The 18007-nt window shown below is 42.7% G+C and overlaps 1 protein-coding gene across 1 annotated transcript in view; it reads left to right on the forward strand.

Moving 5' to 3' along the window:
• Nucleotides 1-1489: 1489 nt before the first annotated feature.
• LOC130863788 (cytochrome b5 type B) overlaps nt 1490-18007 on the forward strand; it is a 37053-nt gene continuing 20535 nt past the window's right edge. Inside the window, exon 1 of the mRNA XM_057754068.1 lies at nt 1490-1720. Within this exon, the coding sequence (XP_057610051.1) occupies nt 1559-1720 (162 nt within the window). The 5' untranslated portion in view covers nt 1490-1558. The remainder of the gene's footprint in view (nt 1721-18007) is intronic.

Consider the following 18007-nt stretch of genomic DNA (forward strand, 5'->3'; position numbering starts at 1 on the left):
TGGTTGTGGAAGACCCTGGAGTGGAGGTCTAGGGAGGGAGAACCTTAAATGAAGAATTGGCTTTCCTCAGATTGGCCTGTGCACATGTCTATAGGGTATTTTCTTGACTGCTAGTTGATAGAGGAGGACCCATGCCATGGTGGGCTGCACCATCTCTGGACATGTGGGCCTGGGCTACACAGCAAAGGTAGCTCAACAAGAGCCTGGAAGCAAGCCAGCAAGCAGCAGGTCCTCTGGTCTGTGCTTCAGGTCCTTCTTTGAGTTCCTGAATTCCCTGGACGATGGCTTTTAACCTGTAAGCCAAATAAGCCCTTCCCTCCCCAAGCTAGCTTTGGTCAATATTTTATGACGGCCATCAGAGCAGACTACAACCCAGAGTTTGTATAATTAGGAAGTAGGAAAGTGGACATGACGCATGATGACGCATACTCTTAACCCAGCGCCTGGGAGGCAGAGGCATTTGGAGCTCTGTGAGTTCCAGGCCAGTCAGGCTTACATAGTGACATATGTCAAAATAAATAGGTATTAAGTAAAATATTAGTGAAAGAGATTGCAAATAGGTTATGGACAGTCCCGAGGGGTAGGCTGTAAAGTGATACAATCAAAACATTTCAAGATGATCAGCCTATTAGATCTTTTTATTGTTTTTATTGAGCTATACAATTTTCTCCACTTCCCTCTCTTCCTCTCCCCTCACCTTTTACCCTCTTCCATAGTCCCCATGCTCCCAATTTACTCAGTAGATCTTTTCCTACTTCCCACGTAGATTAGATCCACGTATGTCTCTCTTGGGGTCCTCTCTGTTGTCTAGGTTCTCTGGGATTGTGGATCGTACAGCCGATTAGTTTTAAAGGCGATTCAAGATAAGAGGCTCACAACCCTGAACTTTAACTTGGCGTTCCGAAATACCTAGACGTCTAGCAGGGGTCATCTAGAGTAAGTCCCATTTTAGGTCCTATAGAAACTAAAAGTCTAGACAGGCCGTGGTCACTGAAGGATTCTATTAGAGATCACTTTGTCATTTGTGGAGGAAACTTGAGGTAAAGCCTTGGTGTCCAAAGCCTGCTGCACTTGACGGCTGTGTGCTCTGACCTTTCTTTACACACTCCCTTTTAGTGTGTCAAGCGTCTCCACAAGGAAGGCAGAGGTCATCACGCCCATTTTTACTGTCGAGTCGTTTGGAGCCTAAGGGGAACCAAGAGTCAACGGCTCCAAGTCTGGAGACAGCAAAGCTGTCACCCCGGGGCTGCAATTCTGGTCGCGAAGATAGAGGGGGGAACGAGCTTCCGGGGATTCGGGGGACCCAGGGTGGAGGGGAGGGAAAAGGGAACGGAATCCTATCCTGAGTTGATAGCTGTCACCCGGCAACGTTTAGGCGCGGGTCCAAAATCACGGTATCTGATTGGCAAGGTTGGAGAGGCTGGACGACGCTGATTGGTTAGCTGGGCGTCGGACCAGGCTCTACCCGGTTACGGAAGCCGGCGAGGGCCTTGCGCGGGCCAGTCCTGAAGGAAGTTCCCGGCGAACCCCGGATAGCGGTGGAGAGCTACCCGGACCCATGGCGACCCCAGAGGCCAGCGGCAGCGGCGGGAATGACGAGGGCTGCGACCCCTCTGTCACCTACTACCGACTGGAGGAGGTGGCGAAGCGAAACTCCGCCGAGGAGACGTGGATGGTGATCCACGGGCGAGTCTACGATATCACCCGCTTCCTTAGCGAGGTGCGGGTCTGGGAGGCGGGAGGCCGCGGCGGGCCGCCGGGGTGAGGGCTGGGGGCCACGCGCCGCCGTCGCGCGCCGGGCAGGGACCGCGACCCTCGGGGGGGACCTCCTGGGAGGCGGGAGCGAGCTCAGCCTCGGGCGGCCGGGAGCACATGCAGTCTGCGAGAGCACGTGCCAGAGCATCGACCCGTTTTCCAGCAAGAGACACTGAGGCTCGCAGAGGCCGAGAATTCCCAAGGTCACACTGAACGACCTAATCCCCCTCAAACCCATTTCAGAACGGCCCCTAACTTTCCAGAAAGTATGTCTTAGGAAACAATGCCTCCGGGGCTTTTATTTTCATGAGGAGAAGCCGAGATTATTTTTTAATTAAAAAAATTAAATTATGTCTGTGTCAAGGGCTTGTTCGCCTGCATTTCGGTGCATGCAGAGGCCAGAGGTCCAAACCCCGGGAGCTGGAGTAACTGGAAGTTGTAAGCCTCCTGATGTGCCTTCTGGGTACTGAGTTTGGATCCTGGAGAGAGCAGTTTCTGCTCTTAACCAGTGAGCACTCTCTCCAACAGAGCAGAGAGTTCCTGACTAGTCAGTTGATTTTTGTTGCTGTTAAAGACAAGGTCTCATGGTATGTCCTTGCCTGTCCTGGGAACTGCAAATGTAGACCAGGCTGGCCTCAAATTCAGGGAGATCTGCCTGCCTCTGCTTCCTGAGTCCTGGTTTAAAGGATGGTGGCCTGATTTTTTTTTTTAATCTTTTCCACTACTATTTTGAGTTGACCTAGAAGTTATGATTATCCCCTTTTTGCCATTGACCATCTATGCACTCTTTTTTTTTTTTTTTTTTAAGATTTTTAAGGTTTGGGGGATTGAACCTTGGCCTTGGCCATATTAGGCAAGTGTTCTACCGTTAAGCTAAATCTCTGATCCCCAACTGTTTTTCTTAGCTCTTCAGATCAAATCTCATTACCCAAGATCTCTTTGTGACTGTTGTACAACAGATGATTTTTCCTTCTTGCTGAGACAGTGCCTGACGTGTCCCAGAGTGTTTTTCATCTCAGCTATGTAGACCTTGAACTAGTAATCCCCACGTGTGTTACGCTAGGGATCCAGTCCTTCATGCTTGTCAGGCGCTCTCTAGCCGTAGGTTTGACAGGCCGTCAGCCATGTAATCACCTCCGAGGGAACGGCATTTTCATTCCTCAGAACTGTCCCCTCTTGTTCCTTTGCTGTCATTCCCAACCTCAGGGAACCTGTGATGAGCCGTCACTAAAGATGAGCTGGAAGCTTTGATTTGTGTGCTCGTTTTATTTATTTATTTATTTATTTATTTATTTATTTATTTATTTATTTATTTTTTATAAAATAATACACTTATGGTTGGTATCTTATAGCACAGATTTGTTTTGAGAACAGCTAATTTATGTTTTTGTGTATGGTGTTGGAGATGGCTTGTGTAGGCCCTGCATATGCCGGGCAACCCTGCCTCGGGACTGTTTTCCAAGAGCCACCCCTTCCCTCCAGAGTCTCAGTGTGAAGTTTGCAAAGAGGACATTATGCTAATGAGTAGCTAGAGATGATGTCAATCTGGTAGGCAAGGCTTCGCTTGAAGCTTGAGATCTGGATTTTTATCTGCAGTTAGCTGTTTCTTTGTTGTCATTTCTTTTTTTTTTTTTTTTTTTTGGATTTTGGTTTTTTGAGACAGGGTTTCTCTCTAGCTTTGGGGCCTGTCCTGGAACTAGCTCTTGTAGACCAGGCTGGCCTCGAACTCACAGAGATCCACCTGCCTCCGCCTCCCGAGTGCTGAGATTAAAGGCATGCATCACCACCGCCTGGCGTGTTTTTTTTTTTTTTTGTTTTGTTTTTTTGTTTTTTAAACAGGGTCTTACCTGTATCCCAAGCTGGCTTTATGGTGCCCAGACTGGCCTTGAATTTGAATTTTTGCCGTCCTCTTGTATCAGCTTCCTGAGTGCTGAGATGACACGCGTGAACTGCCATGCTCAGCTTGCAGTCAGCTGTTCCTGGCTAACCTTTTTCATCATAATCTCTATCCATGTTTTGTTCATTCCAAGCCTTCGGCAAATATTAAACCTGTAGTTGGTGCCAGATACTGTTTTAGCAACTAAGGATCCAGTAGTGGGTACACATCTGTGCCATCTAGAGTCTGCAATGCCTGGGAAGCGGACAGTAAGCAGAGTGAATGAATGAGTTGTAACCCATGGTTAGATAGTAGAGAGGTGCTAAGAAGGAGGGTGCTGTAAGCTGTGTGTGCTGAGACAGTGGAGACAAGGGCTTGACATTTTTGGTATGAAGGCCAGAGATAGTGTCATAAAGGTGAGTAAAGGCCAGGAGTGCTGTGAGGGCGAGAGCCAGATGACGTCTACAGGGAGAGCATTCTCTTGAGGTAGGACTATGTCTGGTATGTTTGGGGATAGTCAGTGAGGCTACAGTGGTTGGATGATTAGTGGGACTATCATGTTCCAGCTTTGATGGTCTTAGAATGAAGTTTGATTTTTGTTCTGAGATGAGAAATCATTGGAGAAGAAGCAAGATATAATGCAAGTTAATTGGGCCATTCTGACAGGTCTGTTGAGAAAGCAGCGATGAAGGACAAAGGTAGGGTTGAGAGGCAGAGTTAAGGAAGATGTTGTAATTAAGACAAGGAGCACACTAGGACCAGAATGGTGGTGAGAAGGGTAATGAGAATCGCATGGTGGCTGGTGGCTCACGCTTTGAATCCCAGAACTTGGAAGGCAGAGGCAGGTACATCTATGAGTTCAAGACAGAGCTAGTTCTAGGACAGCCAGAGCTGTTACACAGAGAAACCCTGTCTCGAAAAAACCTAAGAAAGAAAGAAAAAAGAAAATGGGTAAAATGGCCAGAGAACTATGCAGAATCCAGGAAATCTGTCTTGGTGGGTAACTCACACTAGGTGCCTGTGGAGGCTAGGTGTTGGATCTCCTTGAACTAGAGTTACAGGCAGTGAAGAGCCACCTGATGTGGGTGCTGTGAACCAAACTTGAATCCTCTGTAAGCCTTTACAATTAATCACTGAGCCATCTCTTCATCCCCTGCATTGCTTTTTTGTTTTGCTTGCTCTTTGTTTTGTTGTTTTGAGACAGGGTTTCACTATGAAGCATTGGCTGATCTGAAACTCACTATGTAGATCAGGCTGGCCTTGAACTCACAGAAATCACCCTTTCTCTGCCTCCCCAGTGCTAGAATTAAAGGTATGCACCACCAGCCTGGCCCATGCATTTTTTTAAATTTTTTTTTTTTATTTAACTTTATTTTATGTGTGTTGGTATAAAGGTGTCAGATCCCCTGGAACTGGAGTTATAGACAGTTGTGAGCTGCCATGTGGATGCTGGGAATTGAACCTGGATCCTCTGGAAGAAGCAGTCAGTGCTCTAAACCACTGAGCCATCTCCCCAACCCCATGCATTTGTTTTTTAACCTGTGTATCTGTTTTAGTTACTGTTCTGTTGCTGTGAAGAGATATCATGACTAAGGCTACTTATAAAAAAGTCTTTAATTGGAAGTTTGCTTACAGTTTTGGAGGCTGAGTCCATGAACATCATGACAAGGAATGACATAACAGCAGTAGCTGATCCACAAGTTGCAGGCAGAGAAAGAGCAAGACCAGGCCTCGTGTGGGCTTTTGAAACCTCAAAGCCCACTCCCAGTCACATACCTGCTCCAACAAGGCTATACCTCCTAATCCTTCCCAGATAGTTCCACTAACTGGCAACTAAGAATGCATTCACATGTGTGAGTGTTGTGTGTGTGGCGGGGGTGGCATTCTCATTCAAACCACACAGTAGCTCAAGGACTTTTCCATATCAATACTGGGATTAGTTTTTGTTGGAGAGGATTTGTTGTAGATAACCTAATTAATGTAGGCAGTTTCCTGTTGATAAACATTTGGGGTGTATCAATATCTAGTTTTCAAATTCTAACCCCAAGTCAATTTTATTGACCTCTTATATATAGGCAATGAAGTATACAGATATTGGATATAAAGTTGCATATTTAAGAGCAGTCAGGGTTCCCTGCCTTGTGGAAAGTCCAAGGTCCTCCCCCCTCCATCCAGGTCTAGGAAGGTGAACATCCAAACTGTCTAGGCTCCCACAAAGCCAGAACATGAAGTAGGATCAAAACCCCGTGTCATTGTCCTTGGCCTCTCGTCAGCTCTCATTGTCCGCCATGTTCAGAGAGTCCGGTTTTATCCCATGCTTTTTCAGTCACAGTCCAGCTGGCCTTGGTGAGCTCCCAATAGATCGGCCCCACTGTCTCAGTGGGTGGGTGCACCCCTCGTGGTCCTGACTTCCTTGTTCATGTTCTCCCTCCTTCTGCTCCTCATTAGGACCTTGGGAGGACCTTGGACTTTCCACAGGGCAAGGAACCCAGACTGCTCTTGGGACTGGAGAGGGAGGAGAAGAGGAGTGGGGGGAGGGGGAGAGGGGTGGGAGGAGGGGGAGGGAAATGGGAGGCGGGGAGGAAGCGGAAAAATTTCTTTTTCAATATAAAAAAAATGTTAAATAATCCTAAAATATTAAATAAAAATTAAATTAAAAAAAGTTGCATATTTAAGTTTTGGCAAATGTAACATTTGTAACCACCAAAAATCGAGAAGAATATTTCTACCATTTCTAGTGTAGCCGTTGATTTGATTTCTAATGTAGAATAGTGTATGTCTCTCACATCTTTTATCTGTTCATTTTTTTTTTCTTTGTATGGATATGCTATTTACCTGTTGGTTGACATTTGGGTAGTTCTAGTTTTTGACCATTAGGCTTAAAGCTGCTATGAATTTTCATGCACAAATCTCTTTGTAGACATAAATTTCCATTCGTATACCTAGTAGTATGTAGCATGAATTCTAATTGTTCTTAATAATAAAAACTTAGAGTTAGCCTTGGGGGGGTGAAAAGCTGAAGGATCAGAAAAGCAGAGTGGCCTGCCACTAGAATTCTTACCTCTACCATTGCTCAGACCAAGAAGCTATCCTGTCCTCAGACTGCCTCCTCAGCCTGCATCCTCAGACTGGCTGCCTAGACTGCAACCTCAGACTGCATTGAGCTCCTGTCTCCTTCTGCCTTATATTCCTCTCTCCACCCAGCCATATCCCTTCCTGTCTCTACCTCTCTATCGCTGGGATTAAAGGTATGCACCACCACTGCATGGCATCTAGTGACTTAGCTCTGCAAGCTTTATTTGTTAAATCACAAACCAAATATCATACAGTAGTAAAGTTGGTAAGAGTGAAGCAATATAGCTATAAATTTGTAGGCAGTGGTCAGTGCTTCTCTCAGCGTTCACATCATTTTGTGTTCTTTAACATCTGCTTGTCTTTGCTGACATGTAAATCATTTTGCTTTCAGCTGTTTCATGGGCTTTATGCTGTGGGACAGTGGTCTGTACCCTGCCACTTGTATTTTAAATAAACACTGATTGACTAGTAGCCAGGCAGGAAGTAGAGGCGGGGCAGCAAGAATTCTGGGAAGAGGGAAGTTTCAGTCTGCAGTCATCACCCAGACAGAGAGGAAGCCAGACGCGGAGCAAGCAAGATGTGACTGTCTCGCTGAAAAGGGTATCAAGACATGTGGCTAACACAGACAAGAATAATGGGCTAATTTAAGATGTAAGAATTAGTTAATAATAAGAACCTGAGATAGTAGGCCATTTAGTTTATAATTAATTTATACCTGTGTGTGTTTATTTGGGACTAAATGGCTGTGGGACCTGATGTGTTGTAGCAGGGAGCTGCTTGTTCGTCCTGGCTGTCTAGAACCGAAATAATCACACAGAAACTGTATTAATTAAATCACTACCTGGCCCATTAGCTTTAACTTCTTATTGGCTAACTCTTACATATTAATTTAACCCATATCTATTAATCTGTATATCGTCAAGTGGCAGTAGCTTACCGGGAGAGATTCAACATGTCTGACTCTGGGGGCTTCATGGTGATCCTCTCTCACTCTGCCCTTCTTTCTCCCAGCATTCAGTTCCATCTTCCCCGTCTACCTAAGTTTGGTCCTATCAACAGGCCAAGGCAGTTTCTTTCTTTTTTTTTTTTTTTTTTGATTTTTCGAGACAGGGTTTCTCCGTAGCTTTTGGTTCCTGTCCTGGAACTAGCTCTTGTAGACCAGGGTTGGGGTGGCCCTCAACTCCCAATACTCAGAAAGCAGAGGCAGGCATATCCCTCAGTTTGAGTGAGTTTCAGACAGCCATGGCTACATAAAGAAACCCTGTCTCAAGCCTGGCAGTGGTGGTACATGCTTTTAATCCCAGCACTAGGGGTAGATGCAGGTGAATCTGTGGGTTCAAGGCCAGCCTGGTCTATAAAGTGAGTTCTAGGACAGCCAGAGAAACCCTGTCTTGGAAAAAACAAAACAAAACAAACAAAAACAAAAAAAGAGAAAAGGGAAAAGCTAAGGGTATAGATGAGTCAATTTTAAACATTGCAAAAGTAAAAAAGGTAAAGATAGTTTTACATATATGTACATATAAATAAACATATACACTTACTGTTATAAAACAGAAGCTTAATATACATACCAACAGTTAACATAAGCCCCAATTTTGCTTTTGTCTAAATCACAGCCAAATAAGACAGGAAAGTGGGGCTAGCCTCAGTAATCTAGATTGGTTATCTATAATAATTAAGTCTACTGGACTATAAAACATTTCTTCCTTGGTCTAGAAAGTGGCAGTGTGCTTATCAAACACACAGATCTGATTCTTAGCATGGCAAAAATACAACAAAACATAATTCAGTAACAACAAAACTCACAAGGAGCTGGAGAGATGCCTCCACAGTTAAAAGCACTTACTTCTCTTGAGGAGGACTCTTTGGTTCCCAGCACCCACAAGGAGCACTTATGACTACTTATAAGTACAGATCCAAGAGACCCACCCTACACCAGCCTCTACTGGCTCCTGCACTCAAGTGCACAGACACACATATATACACAAAATGAACAAATCATATACACAGGAGCTAGAGATACATATAGTTCAATCATAGAGGTTTGCCTAGCAAACCCAAGGTCCCCAGTTCAGTCTCTACACTGAAAAAAAAAACAAGTAAGATTTCCACCTACTTCGATTAAGTAAAACCTGGTATTACACAATACATAATGCCCACTTTCTTTATCATAAATCTCTTGTGTGATAGTTTTGGAGTTTTATTATAGTTCAGACAGTTCTCAAACTCAGAAATTTCCCAATCCAGCTTAATAGGTACAGGAATTTCAGATAAGTGATACCACAGATGGCTTGCATTTAAATCTCACATAAGTTACCATATAAACTAACAAAAAAGAAGAAACAATTGACTGTGTGGTCTATATATTTTTGCCCCACTCAAAAATAATCAAACAAAACACTGTACAACTATGAGAAAACTTTGTACTATCCTCTTGTGAAGGATCTTAGTCAGTTCAACTAATACCAAATTTATCAACACCAAAGACTATGTGGTATGAAGCAGAATTAGTCTAAATTCAATTAGTCTACTAAATACTACTGGTAGAAGACAGAAAAATCTATGCTTTAGAAGAGAAATAAAAGAACAAATTACTAATGGAAATTTATTCCAGATTATTAGGTCTATGGAAAGAACAGGACTGATGGACTGACAAGAGAATGTGAGGAATGACAATTACAGTATAAAATTCTAGCTGGAAAAAAATGATTCAAGTTGTCTGTGGATGGAAATTCCATCCTGATACAGTAAAAATGTGGCAAATGGAACTCTACTGGAGACCACCTGACTTGGAAATGGACCTGAGAAACATTAGCTTGAGGAAACTGCAAAAATTAAGCTGGATGATAAAGAGCAATCTCTAGCCAAATACATTATATCACCAAAGCCAAATACAAAGATTAAAGTGTGGCAGGGAAAAGAAAGATAACAGAGCTAGGGAGTGAGCGAGGAAATGATGGCGTTGGCTTGGGACAAGAGTGAGACTGGTAAGACGGGTGTTGCACAGGAAACAAGTCTGATGCCAAAGGGTGTAACCTGGCAAGGTCACCTACCCCAAGTCCCAAATTCAGGTCTATGAATTCCAACAGAACCTGATAACCTTACCCCCTCCAGACCTCACTGCTACAGATAGGGATCTTCATGGAATATCACAATTTCAATTAGTTAATTATTGAAGGTGATGCACACACATGCCAGACACAGCACATGTGTGGAGGCCAGAGAACAACCCTGTGAACTAGGTTCTCCTCCCCTGTCGGTCTCAGGAATTCAGGTAGTGAGACTTGCACCACACATGTTCTACCAGCTGAGCCATCTCCTAGAACCCAGAATTATCATTTCATTTAATGTCTTTCTTTACCACTAGACTATAAACTCTTAGGAATAGGGACCACAGTAGCCTTCTATGTAACTGAGACAGAACATGACACCTAAAACAGGACGACCGGGGAACACTCTGTTCAAAAGGCACAGGCATACCTATGAACACATATAAAATGAATACAAAGCCTGGTTTTAACTTTCCATTTTAACCATTTTTACTTGTACAATCCATTTACTGTATTGTGTAGCTATCACTGCAGTCTGTTTCCAAAGCTTTTCATCACATTGAACAAAAACTCTGTGAGCACTAAGAAACAACGCTCCGTTCTACTCTCCAAATTCATGGTAATCTCCAATCATGTCTATGAATCATTCTGTTTTATGTAAGTTGAATCATAATGCCTTTTGTGCTTGTCTTCCTTAACTTTTTGCTTTTTAATTTATATGTTTACTTGTGTGTGGGTGGATGGATGGGTGGGTGAGCTATACCACAGTGACATGTGAAGGACAGAGGAGAACTTTCTGGAGTCACTTCCTTCTTCCACCTTTCTGGTGATCATGGACTCAGGTCATTAAATTTGACAGCAAGGACCATCACCCACTGAGCCATCTCATCAACCCTTTATGCTTTGAGTGAAAAGCATTCTTATTGTGATAAATTTTTCCATCTAACATTTACCATTGTAACTTTTTAAGTATATAGTTTGGCATTAAGTGTGTTCACTTTTGCAACTATAACCATCATCCGTCTTCAGAGCTTTCTCATTCCAAACTGAAACTGTACCCATTAAGCAACAGTTCCCCAATGTTCCTAGCCTCAGTACTGTTCTGATTTCTGCTCTATGAATTTTATCCTTAAAAATGGGATCATATAAGTCAGCTGTGGTGGTTCATGCCTATGATCCCAGTACTCAGGGGCTGAGGCAAGAGGATTACTATAAATTCAAGGCCAACCTGAATTTCCGTGGTTATGGTTGAACTTAGGTAGAAGGATTAGGTAGTAATCCTTCTAGATGCTATTAAGTAGAATTTCTTTCTTTTCTTTCCTCTCTCTCTTCCATTCTTTCTCTCTTTCTTTTGGGGGTGCAGATCATTCATTGCAGGTTTATGGAAACTTTTTTGAGCTTATTCAACAAAACTTTGCTGACTTAGTGAGCTGTTTATATCTTTCTTGTAGATTGTTTGAACTCTTCTGTTTCTCCTTTTCTCTTTCTTCCTTTCGTTCTTCTTACTTGGATCTCTGTTTGTCTAAGTGTCTTGGCTAGAACTTTAAGTACAGTACTGAACAGCAGTCTTGAACTGGCATCTCATCTTGTTACTGATTAAAGAACATTCTTTTACTTTTGAGTATTCTTTTGTATGTTTTTTATAAGTGCTCTTTATTATATTGCTGAAGTTTCCTTCTTTCTAGTTTTCTAGGTTTTTTGTCAGGGTGTTGAATTTTGTCAAATGCTTTCTTCTGTCACTAGATTATTGGGTTGTTTTTCTCTTTCAGTGAATGTCGTGTGCTACATTGATACATTTTATTTTTCTTTAGAAATTTTATGATTACGGGTGGTGGCGCACGCCTTTAATCCAGCATTTGGGAGGCAGAGGTAGACGAATCTTTGTGAGTTTGAGGCCAGCCTGGTCTACAAGAGCTAGTTCCAGAATAGGCTCTAAACCTACAGAGAAACCCTGTCTCAAAAAACCAATCAACCAACCAACCAAGTAAACAAACAAACAAAAAAACAAAGAAAAACTGACCAACCAATCAAAAAAAGACATTTTATTGTGATTAAATATTTTATTTATTTAAAATGTGTTTGTTCACATGGACATGCCGTAACACACATGTAGAAGTCGCGGATGACTTTTAGGAATCTGTTCTCTCCTTCTACTATGTGGGTCATGGGAAATGAACTCAGGTCATTGGGTTTGATGAGCATCTGAGCCATTGTGAAGGTCCTACCTTGTGTTTTGAGACAGTCACTGAACAGAATCCTCATGTCTGCTTTCCCTACTCTTGAATTACAAGCAAATGACACTGTGCTAAGCTTTTCACATGGGTGAGTCTGTGTCTGGAAAGCACTTTACTGACTGAGCAATCTCCCCAGTCCACACTGATGGTAAAAAAATATCAACCCAGAGAGTTGGGTGTGGTGATGCACACCTGTTAACCCAATGCTAGGGAGGCAGAAGCAGGCATGTCTCTGTGAGTTCTAGGCCAGCCTGGTCTGCAGAGGTCCAGGACTGCCAGGACTATACAGAGAGACCCTGCCTCAAAAAACAAAGCAAAATTAAAGAAATCAACTTTTTTTTTTTTAAAGAATCCTTTTGTTTATTTTTATTTTCTTTTTTTTAAGGCTACCCTCCTTTAGCGTTGCTCATACGTACATGTGTTTAGGACTGACACTTGGGACTGAGTAGCCTATCAGGAGGCTCCTCCCTGGAGAAAACTGATTCTTTTCTCAGCAGCTCATCACCTGTAGCTCTTCATCCAGGAGTGGGGGCTTGTGTAGTTTTCCCCGTTCATGTAGGCATGCCAACTGGTCTGGTCATTATATGTCTCAGCTTAGGCAACTGTGTTGTTGAGATTTCATGTGTACAGAGTCCCTGTCTATCTAGCAGCAGGTATCCTGCCCTCTGGCTCATGTAATCTTTCTGGCCTCCTTCCAGGATGTACCCTGAGCCTTAGATGTAGGGTTGTTCAGCACAGGGATTTCTGACCTATTAGCATTGGCATTATTTGCCTACAGTCACATGTGCAAGGATTAAAAGTTGAACTTTTGACTGGGTGGTGACGCCTTTAATCTCGTGACTAAGGAAGCAGAGGTAGGTTGATCTCTGTGAGTGAGTTCGAGTTCGAGGCCAGCCTGGTCTACAGAGGGAGTTTCAGGACAGCGAGGGCTACACAGAGAAACTCTGTCTTGAAAAAGAAAAAAACAAAAACCCTTTCCCTAAGAAAAACAAAAAATGTTGAGCTTTTGACTTTGAACTGCCTTCATTGGCTTTCCTGGGAACAGGGTGAGTAAAACTTTTGTTTTGGGTATCACATTGCAAGCTTGAAAGTGGTAAGAGCTTTAAATGCCATGGGTCATGTATGGGGCAAATATTGAGTAATAAAAAATCCTGGATCTGGCTTAAGCCTTGCTTTGGTTTGCTCTTGAGCTGAATATGTTATTACACAACTTGTGGCTCCCCACAGAACATCGTTTTTACCCAGAAAGGCTGAGAAGAATTTATCCTACCCTCTTTAAGTTGAGAGCTGATTTTCTTTCTTGACTCAACAAATGAAGGAGAGAGGATGGAGTTGTAAAAAAGAACATTTTTGTTTTATTTTGGGACAGGGTAGCCCTGTCTGTCCTGGAACTCAATATAGATCAGGCTGGCCGTGAGTTCACAGATCCACCTGCCTCTGTTTCTCTGAGTGCTGGGTGTTTGTTATAAGTTTCAGTGTGTTACCTAACACCCAGGCTGGTCTTGAACTGGTAGGCTCAAGCAATAATCTTGGTGCCTCAGTCTCATGAGAAAGCCCGACTACAATGTGTTGTCTGTAACCCAAGCTGACTGCATACTTGCTGTGAGGATGACTTTGAACTCAGGTCCTGCTTTCACATCAGAAGTATCAGCACTGAGTGTCTCCTATAATTGTTAAATACTGTGTAGTATATTATTGAGTTGCAGCTGTTTGTCCTCTTGATGGGATGGCCAACTGGAAAGTAGCTCCCTGTAAGTGTCCTTTGTAGTAGGAGGCCGCCGCTTGTTTGTTCCCAGCTGCTTAGCCCCGAAATAATCACACAGAAATCATATTATTTGCAATACTGTTTGACCAATAGCTTAAGCGTATTTCTGGCTGACTCATATCTTAAATGAACTCATCTCCATTAATCTGTGTATCGCCACGAGGCTGTGTCTTACCCGGGCTCCATGGCTTCTCCATAACTCCACCTTCTTTCTCCCAGCATTTAGTTTAGTTTTCCCACCTAACTAAGTTCTGCCCTGCTATAAAGCAAGTCTCGTTAGTAATCAATGGCAATCAGAGCATAAAGAGGGGAATCCCACATCACTCCTTTAGAGAGTATCATAATGTTTATCACTAGTCTCAAAAAGCTAAAAATTTGAAGTATGCTTTTTACTGAGTGCATTATCAGTTTTCAACACTGTAAAGGCCAAAAATGTAAGGCAAACCTTTAAGTCACAGATGCTCTCTACACAAAGAGTTAAGATGGGAATTAAAATATTTCACTATACAAATCATTTGGGTTGGCAAGTGGGTAAAGGTACTATAAATAAATCTGTTCCTAAACAGGATATAGTTTAATCCCAGCACTTGGGAGGCGGAGGCAGGTGAATCTCTGTTAGTTCAAAGCCAGCCTGGTCTATATCGTGAGTTTCAGGACAGCCAGAGCTACAAAATAGACCCTATCTCAGAACAATAAACAAACAAAATCTCTCCCTAATTTGGGATCACAAAAACACTGCTTATTCTGCATTTATTAGCTAGAATATTTTTTAAACTCTGATGCTTTGCTGACTTTTTTTTCTTGAAGACTTTGGTTTTGGTAGTTTAATTACATGGTTTTAGTAGCTATTAGTCATATATAAAATACAAATCAAGTCTACAAGACTGAAATTGTCACAGCTATTTCTGGCCTCCAGGGTTGTTCCTTATTCCACTCTGTCTCAACCCTTTGCTGCCTTGATTGTCTTTTCAATGAATGAGAAAACTGACAATTCCATCTGGAGTGTTATTAGTATAGTAACATGTCTGTAGCTCTCAACTAATGGGGGTTTTGCATGTTAAATAGCTTTTAATTAGTTTGAATAATGAGGCTTAAATATAGCACAGTACTGGTATCCTTCTTGTTACAGGCTTTAAGCTGCTAAGAGGTTTGGACTGTCAGAAGCTGTAGTTGACAAAGTTGTCAGACTGGGGGAGGGTATCAGCATTCCCTCACAACCTTACACTGAAGTCTGGCGCATAATTGCAGGGTTGTCCTACTGAAAAGAATCAAGTGTTATTACCAAACCTTAATGTGGAAGTTTTTGAGGAAGTTGAGTTGCTTTTGAATTTGTAAGATTTATGCAAATAGATGTTTTGCCTGCATGTATGTCTGTACACCCTTTGTGTGTCTGGTGCCAATATAGACCAGAAAGAGGGTGTCAGATCTGGAACTGAAGTTACAGACGACTATAAGCTGCCATGTGAGTGCTGAGAATTGAACCCAGGTCCTCTGGAAAAGTAGCCAGTGTTCTTAACTGCTGAGCCATCTTTCTACCCCTAGTAGTTGAGGGTTCTTGAATAATTGGACAACCAATGATGAAGTTAAAATCTCATTTAGAAAGTTTTCTTTATTTGACAATTTAAAATATTTTAAATTAGCATGTAAGGTATTATATATCACTATGACATTCTTCTTCTGAAGAAGTAAAAAGAAAAATGAAAGTTGGGCTAGCAAGATGGTTCACTGGGTAAGGGTGCTTACTATGAAGCTTTAGTTCAGTTCCCAGGATCCACATGGCAGGAGAGAACTGACTTTTGCAAGTTGTCCTTGGAATTCCATACAAGTGACTTGAGGTGCTCGCACACACACTCACACACACAATAAATAAATATAATATTTTTATAAGAACAATGAAAGTTTGTGTCAGAAAAGAAATATAGCTGGAGAGGTGACTCAGCATCAATCAAGAGCACTTTCTGTCCTTCCAGAGAACCCAAGTTTGATTCCCAGATGGTGGCTTACAACCCATCTGTAACTCTACTCCAGAGGATCTGATACCTTCCTCTAGTCTCTGCAGGCACGAGGCACATGTGTGGTACCCAGACATAAATACAGGCACATATTCGTATACTTTAAAAAAGAAAAGAAAGTACAGGAAGCAAGTGCTACATAGATGTGGCAGCCACCCCAGGTTTTTTATGCTATTGTTCAACGTTGAATCCTCTCTGGTTTCTGCCTCTCTGGCAGTGAAAAGTACTAAAAGGGTTTTAGATACCAAGATCCTACACAGTGCAAATGTCCTGTCATGTGATGGGCACCTCCTGCATTCTCATCTCAGGGACTCCCTCTCTTGTTTTTTATGGCAGTATTTCAGATTTCTATCCTTTCTGTGCTTAACTGGGGAGAATGGGAAGTAGAGCAGAGGCACTTTTGTAAGTTACCTCATCTGAACTTGTCTTCACTATCTTAAAAAATAATTTTTTTTGTGTGTGTGTGTGTGTGTGTGTGTGAATGTGTGAGTACAGGTGTCTGCAGAATCCAGAAGAGGGGGTCGAATCCCTGGAGTTGGAGTTGCAGGAGGTTGTGAGCCATGCAATGTGGGCGCTGGGAACTGAACTCTGGTCCTTTTCAAGAGCAGTTACATGTTCTTAATTTCTTAGCCATCTTTCCAGCCCCCTGAGGCTGGTCTTCTGTTGTTGTTTTTTGTTAGTTAGTTTGTTTGAGACAGAGTTTCTCTGTATCCCTGAGAGTCCTGGAACTTGATCTGTAGATCAGGCTGGCCTTGAACTCACAGAGATCCACCTGCCACTGCCCAGCACGGTTGATCTTACTTATTCTTGATAATTGTATCTTTGCCTCCTGAGCCCTGGGTTTGCAGTCATGTGCCACTGTGCCTGGCTTTTTATTTCTCACTATTCTAGCCAGGCCAATATTCAGCACTTCTGTATTAATACTTACTTTCTTCTTGCTGTGACGAAATAGCTGGCGCTAGGGAAGAGTTGACTTTCACTCAGAGTTTGAGGGAACATGGTCCATTGTGGCAGGGAAAGCGTGATGCCTGAACTGAGAGATGGCTGGTCACATGGTGTTTGCCGTCAGGAAGGGAGAGAGGTGAATGCTGATCTCATCTGACTTTCTCATTTTGTTTTTTTTATTCATTTTGGGGCCACAGCATATAATAGCATGTCACTCACATTCAGGGTGGATTTTAGGTGAGTTATAGAAACATCCTCACAGGTGTGTCTCCTAGGTGAGCCTAAATCCTGTTAAGCTGACAGTGAAGATTAGCCAGCACAAAGACTGGTAGACAAGAACTGATTGGGCTAAAATTGAACTTAGTCCCATCTCCTGTAATGTTTATGTTGGGTGTAGACTGTCCTCTCATCAGCCATAGGACTTACAGCCCTTGAGTCAGGTGGGGAGAGTGCCTTGTACACTGGTCTTAGCTCTTTTTTCCTTCTCTGACCTCTTAAAATAGCTACAGCAAAGTTCACCTGGGAGTCCCACCTGCCCAAGGACCAGGGAACTTCCTGAGATTCTGAGAGTTGGAGTTCTTGGAAAGTAACAATAAAGCCTCACGGGAAAGTATGGTGACCTTTGGGTTTTGTTTGTATAAGCCCTTCCAACACGGGTCTCGGCCACACAGCTGCAAAGTGTCTAACTTTGGTCCTGGCCAAATTCCATCTTGGTCAGTATTTATCATTTTTAATAAAAGCTTGCTTAAAATGGTGGAACTGTTTTGTTTTGTATTCTGGTGAATGTCAGGAGTAATAATAGCTTTTTTTTTTTTTTTTTTTTTTTTTTTTTTTTTTTTTTTGGTTTTTCGAGACAGGGTTTCTCTGTGGCTTTGGAGCCTGTCCTGGAACTAGCTCTGTAGACCAGGCTGGTCTCGAACTCACAGAGATCCGCCTGCCTCTGCCTCCCAAGTGCTGGGATTAAAGGCGTGCGCCACCATCGCCCAGCCTACAACAGCTTATTTTTATACATTGGCAGTCTACAAGTATGCTCTCCAAACCTGTGTACTGAAATTAGGGACTTGTAGCTCTTAATATTTAAGACTGCCTTGTACCTGCTACTGGTATTATCAATTTGTCATCTAGTCTTATTTGTCCAGTTGTATGTGTGGATGGCTTTTAGATTGATTCTTGAAGATTGCTAAACACTTTAATCACTTGTACTTGATTGTGTAAATTGGGCTTCCATCTAAAATACTCCTTGGAGAAAATGCTATGCTGTGAAACACATTCAAAGAATTCCACCTGTGTCCAGT

Source organism: Chionomys nivalis, chromosome 21 (genome assembly GCF_950005125.1).
Source record: "Chionomys nivalis chromosome 21, mChiNiv1.1, whole genome shotgun sequence".
NCBI classification, from domain to species: Eukaryota; Metazoa; Chordata; class Mammalia; order Rodentia; family Cricetidae; genus Chionomys; species Chionomys nivalis.